At 40.9% G+C, this 13,527-nt stretch overlaps 1 protein-coding gene across 1 annotated transcript in view; it reads right to left on the reverse strand.

The window, feature by feature from the left end:
• SMCO2 (single-pass membrane protein with coiled-coil domains 2) overlaps window positions 1-13,527 on the reverse strand; it is a 38,239-nt gene that overhangs the window by 14,333 nt on the left and 10,379 nt on the right. Inside the window, exon 5 of the mRNA XM_033222585.1 lies at window positions 97-184. Coding sequence (XP_033078476.1) covers window positions 97-184 — 88 coding nt within the window. The remainder of the gene's footprint in view (window positions 1-96; window positions 185-13,527) is intronic.

Consider the following 13,527-nt stretch of genomic DNA (forward strand, 5'->3'; position numbering starts at 1 on the left):
CTTGCTTATGAGTCTTACTTCTTGTTATTGCCTATTAACAATAGAAGGGTGACAGAAATCCCCAGCCTCTCAGTCTTTGCCAAGTCTCTAGCTTACCTCGGTGTTTGTCCCTTGATCAAGGTCAAGGCCCCGGTCCTCCAGCTTTTCAATTTGACTCTTCAGGGTCAGCATGTCTTTTAATAAGCTGCAAACAGACCAAGAGACTAAGTCCTGCAGATTAAGAAAAATCACCCAAGACAGGAGGTAATTTTGATCTTTCAAAAATGAAATACCATTCCCATATAAAAGGATGCTTGGGTAATGCTTGTATTGCAATGGGAAGTAAATGAAATTCAAAAAAGTAAAAAGTACTCTAAGTAATCTAGGTAATATTAAAGAGATATTAGGCTTAACTGGACACAGGAGCTGAAAATTAAAAGAATTAAAATGTAAGTTTATAAAATTTCTAGAAAAAAACCCAGAAAATTTGGGGGACATAAGATTAGGAAAAGAGTTCTTAGGCTTAACATCAATTGTATAATCTGTAAGAGGGAAAATTGATAATTGAACCTCATCAAAATTAAAACATTTAATTTGGCCAAAGACCCTGTTAAATGGATGAAAAGACAAACTACACACTGGGAAAAATATTTATTTAGCACATAACTGGCAAAGGCCTTGTATCTAGACTATATAAAAATCTCAAAAAAACTCAACATTAAAAAAAAACCTATCCAATTAGAAAATAAGCAAAAGGCATGCATAGAAATTTCACCAAGAGGCTATATAGCTAGCAAATAAACACACAAAAGGATGGTCAACACTCATTACCCATTAGAGAAATGCAAACTAGTACTACAATGATATAGCACTACATACTTATCACAATGGCAAAAAAAAAAAAGGAAGAATAGTGATAACACCAAATGCTAGTGAGGATGTGGAGAAACTAGACTACTCATAAATTGGTGGTGGAAATACAAAAGGTTTCAGCCACTCTGGAAAATTGTTTGGCAGTTCCTGTCAAAACTTAAAACTGGGCCGGGCGTGGTGGCTCAAGCCTGTAATCCCAGCACTTTGGGAGGCCGAGACGGGTGGATCACGAGGTCAGGAGATCTAGACCATCCTGGCTAACACGGTGAAACCCCGTCTCTACTAAAAAATACAAAAAACTAGCCGGGCGAGGTGGCGGGCGTCTGTAGTCCTAGCTACGCGGCAGGCTGAGGCGGGACAATGGCGGGAACCCGGGAGGCGGAGCTTGCAGTGAACTGAGATCTGGCCGCTGCACTCCAGCCTGGGCGACAGAGCGAGACTCCGTCTCAAAAGAATTAAAAAAAAAAAAAAAAAAACCCTTAAAACTGACTTACCATATGTCCCAGCAATTTCATCCTTGGGTAATTATCCCAGAGAAATGAAGACTTATTTCCCATAGTACATGTATGTTCAAAGTAGCTTTATTCATAATAGCCCCAAACTGGAAATTACACATTTGTCCTTCAGTGGATGAATGGTTAAACACACTGCATAGACTCATATCATGGAAGACTACTCAGCAATGAAAAGGAAGGAAAGATCAATACATGCGACAATTTGGATAAACCTCAAAAAAATTACGCTGAGTGAAAAAAAAAAAAAAGCCAATCTCAGAAGGACAAACTGCATGATTTCACTTATGTAGCATTCATGAAATAGCATAATTAAAGACATGTGGAACAGATTTGTGGTTGCCAGGAGTTAGGGATGGGTGGGAAGAAATGAGTGTATAAAGGGGTAACATAAGTGTGTCTTATGCAATGATTCAGCTGAGAGGATCTGATTGTCATGCTTATGCAAGGCTACACATCTCATAAAATTGCATAGAACTATACACATACGGATGAGTGCGTGTATAAATGGTGAAGTCTGAATAAGCTCTCTGGATTGTACCAATGTCAATTTCTTGGTTTCGATGGTATATTCAAGTTAGGCAAGACGTTACCATTCAGGAATGCTGAAACTAAGGGTTCTTGTATATATATGTTTGAAACCTCCTATGAATCTATAATTGTTTCAAAGTAAAAAGTTAAAAATACAAATGGAAGCATAAGTAAAGAGGGTTGTAAAAGAAAAAAGGAGACTAGTTTCATATTCACCTTCTAGTTTTTGGTTTACAGGTCTCTGCAAACTGTAAAGCCCTCTGGCACAAATACTTTATAACATTAATTCAGAAGGTATTTGTTCAGCATTTACTCTGTGCCAGATATCATGCTGAATGCTGGTGATTACCATAGAGAATAGTATAAGCAAGGTCTTTGCCCTTTTGGAGATATGCTGTAATGTGGGTTTGCAGGCAGTAAGGAAATCCATTAAAAATTAGAATGTTATTAATGTTTTGGGTACTTCCGCTTTCAATCAACTTGGAGTAATAGGGATTGGATTTAGCCTCCCATTTTAAGCAATTTTAAACCTGAAAGGAATATATGAGACAATGGTTTTCAGACATTGAACAACAGACAGTGCAGGACACGGATTCCTCAGGTGGGAAACAAGTGAGATGGGCTCTATAGTTACTTCAGATTACTCCTGGAAAGAGTTTCTGGACTTCAAGTCAGAGAAAGGGGATGCAGGAGAAGGCTGGTGGTCTCCATGAGCTGAGAAGATGAAGTTAGAAGCTCAGGGAGACCACAGGGATTAGATTTGGCCAGCAGAGTGCCAAAGAGGAGAGAGCTGCACAGAGAAAAAGCTCCAGAGATCTTCCCACTTGAGAAAGCCCCACTTGGGCCTTCAGCTGAGGCACTGATTAGCACACAGGTGTGATAAAACTACTTGAAATGGGAGGGAAATCATAGCAGATTGAAGTGGGCAGAACAATCTCTAAAGAACAAGCAGTGCTGAGAATAATCGCCAGAGTGGAAAACTCTCATAATACACAAGCCATCAGATAGACTACTCAGAAGGTATTACTTCAATAGTGGAGCCATATTAGTCCTCGACTAAAGGCTGCGTTGGTCCTGCCCTACAACAATTAAAAGCAAGCCTCCAAAGGGTCAAACCACTTCTAAGTAACTTAACTGTGTTCCAGAACAAAGCTCAGAATTTAAGTGTACACACAAGTGTCTCCAGAATACTCAAAACCAAATGAGGTACAATTGACAATGTCTGGCATTCAATGAAGAATTACTAGGCATGCAAGAAGCAGGAAGCAATGGTCTATATGCTTATAAAAGATTGGGTGTAGTGACTCACACCTGTAATCCCAGCACTTTGGGAGGCTGAGGTTGGGGGATCACCTGAGGTCAGGAGTTCGAGACCAGCCTGGCCAACATGGTGAAACCCCATCTCTACTCAAAATACTAAAAAAATTGGCCAGGTATGGTGGCACGTGCCTATAATCTCAGCTACTTGGGAAGCCAAGAATTGCTTGAACCCAGGAAGCAGAGGTTGCAGTGAGCCAAGATCACGTCACTGCACTCCAGCCTGGGCGATAGAGCAAGACTCTGTCTCAAAAAAATAAATAAATAAATAAATAAAAATAAAACTTAAAAAAATAAATAGAGGCAGTATTAGAAATGATCAGATGATAGAATTAGTAGATAAAGTTATTTTAAAAGTTATTATACCTATATTTTATTGTCCAAGAAGGTAGAGAAAACATGAGTACATTTAGGAGAGATATGAAAAATAGAAAAAAGACCCAGATCAAACTTCTACAGACACAAACTACAATGTCTGAGATGAAAAATACACTCAAAGGGATTAATGTTATATCAGATACTGCAGAACCAAAACATTAGTGAATTTTAAGATATAGTGATAGAAAGTCTTTGAAATGAAACACAAGAAGAAAAGAGTTAAAGAAAAAAAAGCCCAGAACATCAGTGAGTTATGGGTTATGAGACAACCTAATGTGGCCTAAAACACATGGAATTAAAACCCTTGATGGTGAGAAGAGGGAACAGAAAAAAATATTGAAAGAAATAATGGCTCAAATTTTCCAAATTTAAACTACAAACTTGCAGAGCCATAAGGCACAACGTACTTTAACAAAAGAAAAATTAAGAAAACTACATAAAAGTTGATCATACAAAAATGATTAAAAACTATATATATATATATGGAGAGAGAGAGAGAGAGAGAGACAGTCTTGCTCTGTCGCCAGGCTGGAGTGCAATGGTGCGATCTGGGCTCACTGCAACCTCCACCTCCTGGATTCAAGCAATTCTCCTGCCTCAGCCTCCCAAGTAGCTGGGACTACAGGCACATGCTATCACGCCCAGCTAATTTTTGTATTTTTAGTAGAGATGGGGTTTTACCATGTTGGCCAGATTTTTTAAAAAATTTGAAAACAGCTGGGAATAGGGCAAGGAAAATTTTATTTGTAGAAAAATACAGAAGAATGACAGCCAACTTCTTGTCAGGCACAACGCAAACCAGATTGCAACAGCATCTTTAAAGTACTGGGAAAAAACTGTCAGTATATAATTATATACTCTGCAAAACTATCTTTACAAAATGAAGGCTTTTTTTCAGACATAAAAAGCTAAAAGAACACATCCCCAGTAGAATTGAATCACAGAAAATAGTTTTGGGTTTTTGTTTTTTGTTTTTGAGATGGAGTCTTGCACTGTCGCCCAGGCTGGAGTGCAGTGGAGCGATCTCGGCTCACTGCAACCTCTGCCTCCTGGGTTCAAGCAATCTTCCTGCCTCAGCCTCCTGACTCGTGGGGATTACGGGCGCCCAGCTAATTTTTGTATTTTTAGTAGACACGGGGTTTCACCATGTTGGCCAGATGGTCTCAAACTCCTGACCTCAGGTGATCCGCTCACCTTGACCTCCCAAACTGCTGGGATTACTGGTGTGAGCCACCATGTCTGGCTACAAAAAATAGTTTTAAAAAGCCCTTCAACAAAAGGAAAATGATGCCAAATATAGATTGTATCCGTACAAATGAATGAAGAGCACTGGTAATAGTAAATATGTGTGTAAATATAAACAATTTTTTGTTACTTTAAAAAATCACCTTAAACAACAGTTAATTGTTTAAAGCAAAAAAACAAAACACAACAAAAACCCCTGACATATCATGGGCTTATATTCAATCACAGAAGTAAGATGTATGCCAACAGTAGTGCAAAGGCTGGGAGAACAGACATACAAGTACAGCATATGTAGGAGGTAAAATATTACTTGAAGGCAGATAGCGATAGTTTAAGAATCATTCTATTTAAGCCAAATTAACTATTTTTAAAAAATGATGAAAAAGGATGGGCACAGTGGCTCACGCCTATAATCTCACCACTTTAGGAGGATCATGTAGGGGGATTGCTTGAGGCCAGGAGTTGGAGACCAGCCTGGGCAACATAGTGAGACCTTGTTTTTACCTACACACAAGTTTTAAAAATTAGATGGGCATGGTAGTGCACACCTGTGGTCCCAGCTACTCAGGAACTTTTAGGTGGGAGGACCACTTGAGCTGAGGAGTTCAAGGCTGAGGAGAACTACGATCACACCACTGCACGCTAGCCTGGGTGACAGAGCAAAACTGTTTTGAAAAAGAAAAAAACAAAATAAAGAAAAGGATGAAGAAATCATTTATAATGATAAAGGGATCAGTTCTTCAAAAAGACATAATAGTCCTAACATTCATGCAACTAAAACCAGAGCCTCAAAGTACATGAAGCAAAAACTGATAGCTCTGCAAGCAGAAATAGACATATCTACAGTTATAGTTGGAGATTTCAGCACTCCTCTATTGATCATCTATAGAAGTAGAGAGAAAATCCATAAGTACATGGAAGATCTGATAACACTATCAACCAACCTGACTTGACTGATATTTGTAGACTACTCTACTCACACAATAGTAGAATACACGTTCTACTATTGTATTGCACACATATCATTTACCAAGATAGCCCATATTCTGAGCCATAGAACAAGTCTCAATAAATTTAGAAGGAGTTGGTTGGGCACAGTGGTTAACACCAGTAATCCCAGCACTTTGGGAGGCCAAGAAGGGAGGATTGCTTGAGGCCAGAAGCCCAAGACTAGCCTGGGCAACATGGTGAAACTTCGTCTCTACAAAAAATACAAAAATTAACTGGGCCTGATGGTGTGCACCTACAGTCCCAATTACCAGGGAGGCAGAGGTGGAAGGATTGCTTGAGCCTGGGAGGTTGGGCAGTGAGCTGTGATTGCGCCACTGCACTCCAGCCTGGGCAACAGAGCGAGACTTTGTCTCAAAAAAGAAAAAAATTAAAAGGAGTCAAATAACATAAAATTTGTTCTTTGGTCACAACGGATTTATGTGAGAAGTCAGTAAGAGAACGGTATCTGGAAGAGCTCTACATACCTGGAAACTAAAATATACTTTAAATAACCCATGAGTTGGCCGGGCGCGGTGGCTCATGCCTGTCATCCAAGCACTTTGGGAGGCCAATGTGGGCAGATCACCTGAGGTTAGGAGTTCAAGACCAGCCTGGCCAACATGGCGGAACCCCGCCTCTACCAAAAATACAAAAATTAGCCAGGCACGGTGGCGAACGCCTGTAATCCCAGCTGCTCAAGAGGCTGAGCAGGAGAAACGCTTGAACCCGGGAGGCGGAGACTGCAGTGAGCCAAGATCAGGCTATTGCACTCCAGCTTGGGCAATAGAGCGAGACTCCATCTCAAAATACAAAACATTAAAATATATTTACATATATAAAAATAATCCATAGGTCAAAGAAGACATCAAAAGGGACATTAGAATGTATTTTGAGCTGACTGAAAATGAAAACACAATATATAAAAATCAGTTTGATGCAGTGGAAACAGTGCTTAGAGCGAAGTGCAGAGCACTAACTGATCATAATAGAAAAAGTCAAGAGATCTCAAATCAATGACCCAAAGTTCACCTCATGAAATTAGAAAGAAGATAGCAACATAAGCCTAAAGTTAGCAGAAGAAAGGAAACAATTTTTTAAAAAGCAGAATCAAATGAAAATTTTCAAAAAACCAGAAAAATGATAGCATAAAACCCAATGAAATCAAAAGCTGGGTCTTTTAGAAAACCAAAAAATGTATAGATCTCTATCCAGACTGATACAACAAAAAGAAGAGAAGACACAAATATTCAATTTCAGGAATAAGTGAGGGGACATCAATACAGATGCTAAAGACATTATGTAACAAGGGAACGTTATGAATAACTATGTCAATATATTTGACAACTTGGATAAATTGGGCACATTGTTTGAAAGGTACGATCAACTTATTACCTTTAGCAATATATCCTGAGTAGCCCTATTACATCTATTAAAGAAATTAATATATATAAAATAACATTCATAAGTTAAATTTTTAATTAAAAACCTTACCACAAAGAAATTTCCAGGCAATACAGTTTCCCTGGTGAATTCAATCCCACATTTAAGGAAGAAATTATGCCACTTCTACACAAACTTAGCCAGAAAATCAAACAGGTGGGGGGAAAATCCTAGTGGTTCTCTATACGGCAAGTATTATTCTGATACTAAAACTAGACATTACAAGAAAAGAAAATTATAGGGCAATACCCCTCCAGGAGGAACTCTCCATTAGAGGGAAAAGGTAAGAGATCCCCAGTGGTCTACATTCAACTTCTGCAATCCTAGCTACAGGAAAGTTCCTCGGCCTTTGCAGGCCCTGAGACCAGTATAGGGAGCTGTCTAGAGTCCATGTGATGACTGTTTCAGAGAAAGAGTTTGTCAGGAGCCTTACACAGCCACTGAGACCAAAGCAGCTGCAGCACAGCACCATTTTGAGAGCCCAGCAGCCACCAGACTACCTCCTGCCTGGGGCCCAATAGCCCCTACATCTCCACATCCCTGAAGCCCTGCTGACATCCCTCTACATGAACCCAGACAGCTGCAGTATCACAATGCCAACTGAACCTGGCATGTAGCCAGGTCCCCAGTACTCTAGCTCAAGCAGTGTATGACACCCAGGGAACAGGGTGTGCAGTGCACAAGGAAGGCTGTCCCAAGGACAAAGGGAGCCAAAGTTTGTGTTTCCCAGAGCCTGAGAGCCACCTGCCTGGAGTCTCTGCCACTGACAGTGTGTTAGTCTGTTCTTGCATTGCTATAAGGAAATACCTGAGACTAGGTAATTTATAAAGAAAGGTGGTCTATTTTGGCCCATGGTTCTGTAAGCTGTACAGGCATGGCACCAATATCTGCTTGGCTCCTGGTGAGGACATCAGGAAGCTTACAACCATGGTGGAAGACAAAAGGGAGCCAGAGTATCACATGGTGAGAGCAGGAGCAAGAGAGAGAGAGAGGGGAGAGGTGCCACATTCTTTTAAATGACCAGATCTCATCATGAGGACAGCACCAAGCCATTCATGAGAGATCTGCCCCATGACTTAAACACCTCCCACTAGGCCCACCTCCAACATAGGAGACCACATTTCAAAATGAGATTGGGTGGGGACAGATGTCCAAACCATATGGGTGCCAAGTTGACAAGGGGTTGACTTGTGATAGTTAATACTAGATGTCAACTTGACTGGATTGAAGGATGCTTAGATGGCTGGGAAGTCCACTCCACTAGCCACTACTGGCACCTGTGCCTGCCACCCAGGAGCCTGAGGGACCATTGTTCCTGGGTGTGTCTGTGAGGGTGTTGCCAGAGGAGATTGACATTTGAGTCAGTGGACTGGGAGAGGAAGACCCACCCTCAGTGTGGATGGACACCATCCACTTGGCTGCTAGAACAAGGCAGGTAGAAAAGGGGGAAGAAGCAGCTTGCTTGCTGAGTCTGCTCACTCTCTCTTCCTGTGCCATGCTGGACACTTGCTTCCTCTCCTTCTGCCCTTAGATATCAGCCTCCAGGTTCTTTGGCCTTTGGACTGTGGAACTTGCACTAGTTGCTTTCCAGTGGCTCTTGGGCCTGCAGCCACAGACTAAGGGCTGTGCTGTTGGCTTCCCTGGTTTTGAGGCTTTTGGACTTGGACTGAGCCATGCTTCTCTCTTTCTCCAGCTTCTCTCTTTCCCCAGCTTCCAGACAGCCTGTCGTGGTACTTCACCATGTGTATTAGTCTGTTCTCACGCTGCTAGTAAAGACATACATGAGACTGAGTAATTTATGAAGGAAAGACCTTTTAATGGACTCACAGTTCGATGTGGCTGGGGAAGCCTCACAATCATGGTGGAAGACGAAGGAAGAACAAAGGGACATCTTACATGGTGGCAGGCAAGAGAGGGCTTGTGTAGGGGAACTCCCTTTTATAAAACCATCAGATCTCATGAGACTTATTCACGATCACAAGAACAGCACAGGAAATACTCACTCCCATGATTCAGTTACCTCCTACAGGGTCCCTCCCACAACACATGGGAATTATGGGAGCTACAATTCAAGATGAGATTTGGGTGGGGACACCGTCAAACCATATCACCATGTCATCATATGAGCCAATTCTCCCTAATAAACTAATGCAACTATAGATATGGATATATCCTATTGGTGCTGTCCCTCTAGAGAACCCTGACAAATACAGACAGCAACCCTGGAACCTCCAGCAGCAGGGCTTCCTTGCAGCTGCACATACCTTCAGGGGGCCTGGGGACTGGCCCACCTGAGCACCATCCTGGGGCCAGATGACAGGTCCACCCACTAGCCACTACTGGCACCTGTACATACCACCCAGGGGCCTGAGGAGCAGCCTACCCCACCCACTGCTATCACTGTTGGCACCAGAGTACACTATCCAGGGGCCTAAGTATCAGCCAACCAGGCCTGCCTCTGCCAGCCCATGCACACCATCAGGGGACCTGATGACAGGCCCATCCCACTTACTAGCATCACTGCTAGTATTCCATTGCTGCACTGTCTAGGGGCCTGGGGACTGACCTACTCCACCCACAGCCATTGACACCCACATACACTATCAAGGGGCCTGACAACAGTCCTGTTCAACCCACCCCCACTGCTGCCTAAGCATGCCATCCAGGAGCCTTGGTAATCAACTCACTCTGCCTGCCACTATTGTCAGCCATTCATGCCATCTGAGGGCCTGAGGACAGGTCCACCCTGCCACTGCCACCATCAATAGCACTGGGGTCTTGTGCACATTATTGAGGAGTCTGAGGACAGGCCCACCCCCCATGTTGCCAGCACCAGTGCCTGCCATACATCATTTGGGAACCTCAGGATCAACCTGCCCTGCCTGTCATGGCTAGTGCCAACACATGCCTTCTGTGGGCCTGAGGATGAGCCCTGCCCACTGCCACTGCCTATGTACAATGTTCAAGGGCCTGGTGATAGGCCTACCCTTCCTGCTGCCTGCACCTATGTGTGTTTCATGGGGGCTTAGGGACCAGCCTGCCCTGCCTACAGCTACCACCATCACTGGTATCTACCCAATCATGACTCTTAGGGGCCTAAGGACTGGCCCACCCAGCTCATTGCCATCACTGCTGGCACCCTGCACATGCTACCTGGGAATCCAAGGATTGGCTTGCTGCCACTATTGCCACGGTCAGTGCCACACACACTGCCCAGGGACATGAGGACCCACCTTCTCAGCCACTGCTGCCACTGCTGGCAATCAAGCAAGCTGCCTAGAAGCCAAAGATCTGACCCACCCAGACTCACCACCACTGGTGCACGCATATGCTGTATGGCGACCCAAGGATGGGCACTCCCACCCTGCTGCCACCACCACTGGCACTTGAGAACCAATCTGCCTACGGTAACTGTCCCCAGTAAAGTTTGCCACAGCCTCCACAAATAAGCATGGCCTAAGCCACTGAGGAACTTACAGATACCACTGATGCTGATTACAACCAAAGAAATCATGTAGAGACTACACTAGTATGCCCAGCCACCAATAATCAAGGCCAAAGCACTCTACCCAACTAATGCTATAAATACAGTTTTAGGAAAAACGAATCTTTCCCTATGAAAGCCAATGCATACAATTGGAAGATTTGACTATTGCACCAGATGTATAGATATCAATGTAAGAACCAAAGAAGCATGAAAAAGGAAGGAAACATGACATCTTCAAAGGAGTGTAGTAATTCTCCGGTAACATCCTAATGAAAAGGGAAACTATGAAATGCCTGAAAAAGAATTTAAAATATTGGTACTAAAGAAAGTCAGTGAGATATAAGAGAACACAGGTAAGCAATACAAAGAAGTCAAGAAAACAATTCATGATCTGAATCAAACAAATTCTGAGACTGAAGAATTCAATGAATGAAATAAAAGTACAAAAAAGAGCTTAAATAATAGACCAGATCAAGCAGAAGAAAATATTTCTAAACTTTAAAGACAGGTGTTTTGAAATAAACCAATCAGCCAAATAAATAAATAAATAAATAAAAAGAATAAAAAGGAAGGAAGAAAGCCCTACCTGACATATGGGACACCATAAGGAAACCAAATATTTAGATATTAGGAGTTCCAGAAGGAGAATAAGTGGGCAAAGGCATTTAAAAAAAAAAAAAAAATTTAATGAAATAAGAGCTAAAAACTTCCAAACTCTTGCAAGAGCTAGACATTCAAATACAGAAAACCTAAAGAACCCCAAATAGATTTGTATGAAAAAAGTCTTCTCCAAGGCTCATTACAGGCAAACTATCAAAATCAAAGACAAAGAGAGAATTCTAAAAACAGCAAAAGAAAAGTGTCAAGTCACATATAAGGAATCTCCATCAGACTAACAGCAGGTTTCTCAGCAGAAACCTTACAGGCAAGGAGAGAATGGGATGATATATTCAAAGTGCTGAGAGAAAAAAAAAACCTGACAGCCAAGAATACCATACCCAGCAAAACCATCCTTCAAAAAATGGAAGAGAAATAAAGTTGTTCCCAGGTCAGCAAAAACTGAGATAATTCATCACCACAAGAAATGCTTAAAGAAATCCTACATCTGGAAATGAAAGAACAAAATCTACAAATATGAAAACTCACAAAAGTATAAATTTCACGGATAGAATAGATATACAAATGAGAAAGAGAAAAAAGTCAAACATTACCACTACAGAAAACCATCAAACTGCAATTATAAACAATAAGAGAGAAAGAAATAAGGATATACAAAACAACCAGAAAACAATTAACAAAATGACAGGAATAAGTCCTTACTTATCAATAATAACTTTGAATATAAATGGATTACATTACCCATTTAAAAGATATAGAGTGGTTGAATGGATTTTTTAAATGACCCAACTATATGCTGCCTAAAAGAAACTCACTTCGCTGTAAAGACACATTGAAGAAATTGAAAAAATATTTCACGCAAATAGAGATCAAAAGCAAGCAGGAGTATCTATACTTAGAATAGACTTTAAGTCAAAAACTATAAAAAGAGACAAAGGAGGGTATTATATAATGATAAAAGGATCAATTTAACAAGGTGGTATAACAATTCTAAATATATATGCATCCAACACTGGAGCACCCAGATATATAAAGCAAATATTACTAGATCTAAAGGGAGAGACAGACTTCAATACAATAACAGTTGGGCACTTTAATGCCAGACTCACAGCATTGAACATAACATCTAGGTGAAAAATTAGCAAAGAAACATTGGATTTAAACTGCACTTTGGACTAAATGGATCTAACAGACATTTACAGAACATTTAATGTAACAGCTGCAGAATATACCTTCTTCTCATCAGCAAGTGGAACATTCTCTGGGATAGACCATATGTTAGGACACAATACAAGTCTTAACAAATTTTAAAACATTGAAATCATATCAAGTATCTTCTCAGATTACACTGGAATAAAACTAGAAATCAATACCAAGAGGAACTTTGGAAAATATAGAAATGTATGGAAATTAAACAACATGCTCCTGAATGACCACTGGGTCAAGGAAGAAATTAGGGAATAAATTAAAATTGCTTGAGACAAATGAAAACAAACAACCTACCACAATTTATCAGAGACATCAAAAGCCAGACAAAGAGGGAAGTTTACAGCAATAAACACCTACATCAAAAAAGTAGAAAGATTTCAAATAAACAATCCAACAGTGTACCTCAAGGAACTAGAAAAGCAGGAACCAACTAACCCATAAATAACAAATAACTGAGTAATCCCGTTTTTAAAATGAGCAAAAGATAAACAGATGCTTCACCCAAGAAGGTATACCTAGGGCAAATAAGCACATGAAAAGATACTCAATATTACTAGTTATTAGCTAAATGCAAATTGCAAAGTATGGTGGTATGAGATACCACCATACACCTATAAATGGTTACAGTAAAAAAGAAGCTGATAATATCAAGGGCTAGTGAGAATGTAGAGCAACTGGAACTCTCATACACTGTTGGAAGACATGCAAAATGGCACAGCCTTTTTGAAACCATTCAGTGGTTTCTTACAAATATAAATAATACACTTACGATACAACCCAGCATTCCCATTCCTGATTGTTTACCCAAGGAGAATAAAAATGTATGCTCTCACAAAAACCTATACATAAATGTTTATGGCATCTTTATTTTTAGTTGCCCAAAATCTTACATGTTCTTCCATTGGTGAATGGATAAAATGTGGTATATTTATATAATGGAACACTATC

The sequence above is a fragment of the Trachypithecus francoisi genome, unplaced genomic scaffold (genome assembly GCF_009764315.1).
Source record: "Trachypithecus francoisi isolate TF-2019V2 unplaced genomic scaffold, Tfra_2.0 Lachesis_group11, whole genome shotgun sequence".
Taxonomy (NCBI): Eukaryota; Metazoa; Chordata; class Mammalia; order Primates; family Cercopithecidae; genus Trachypithecus; species Trachypithecus francoisi.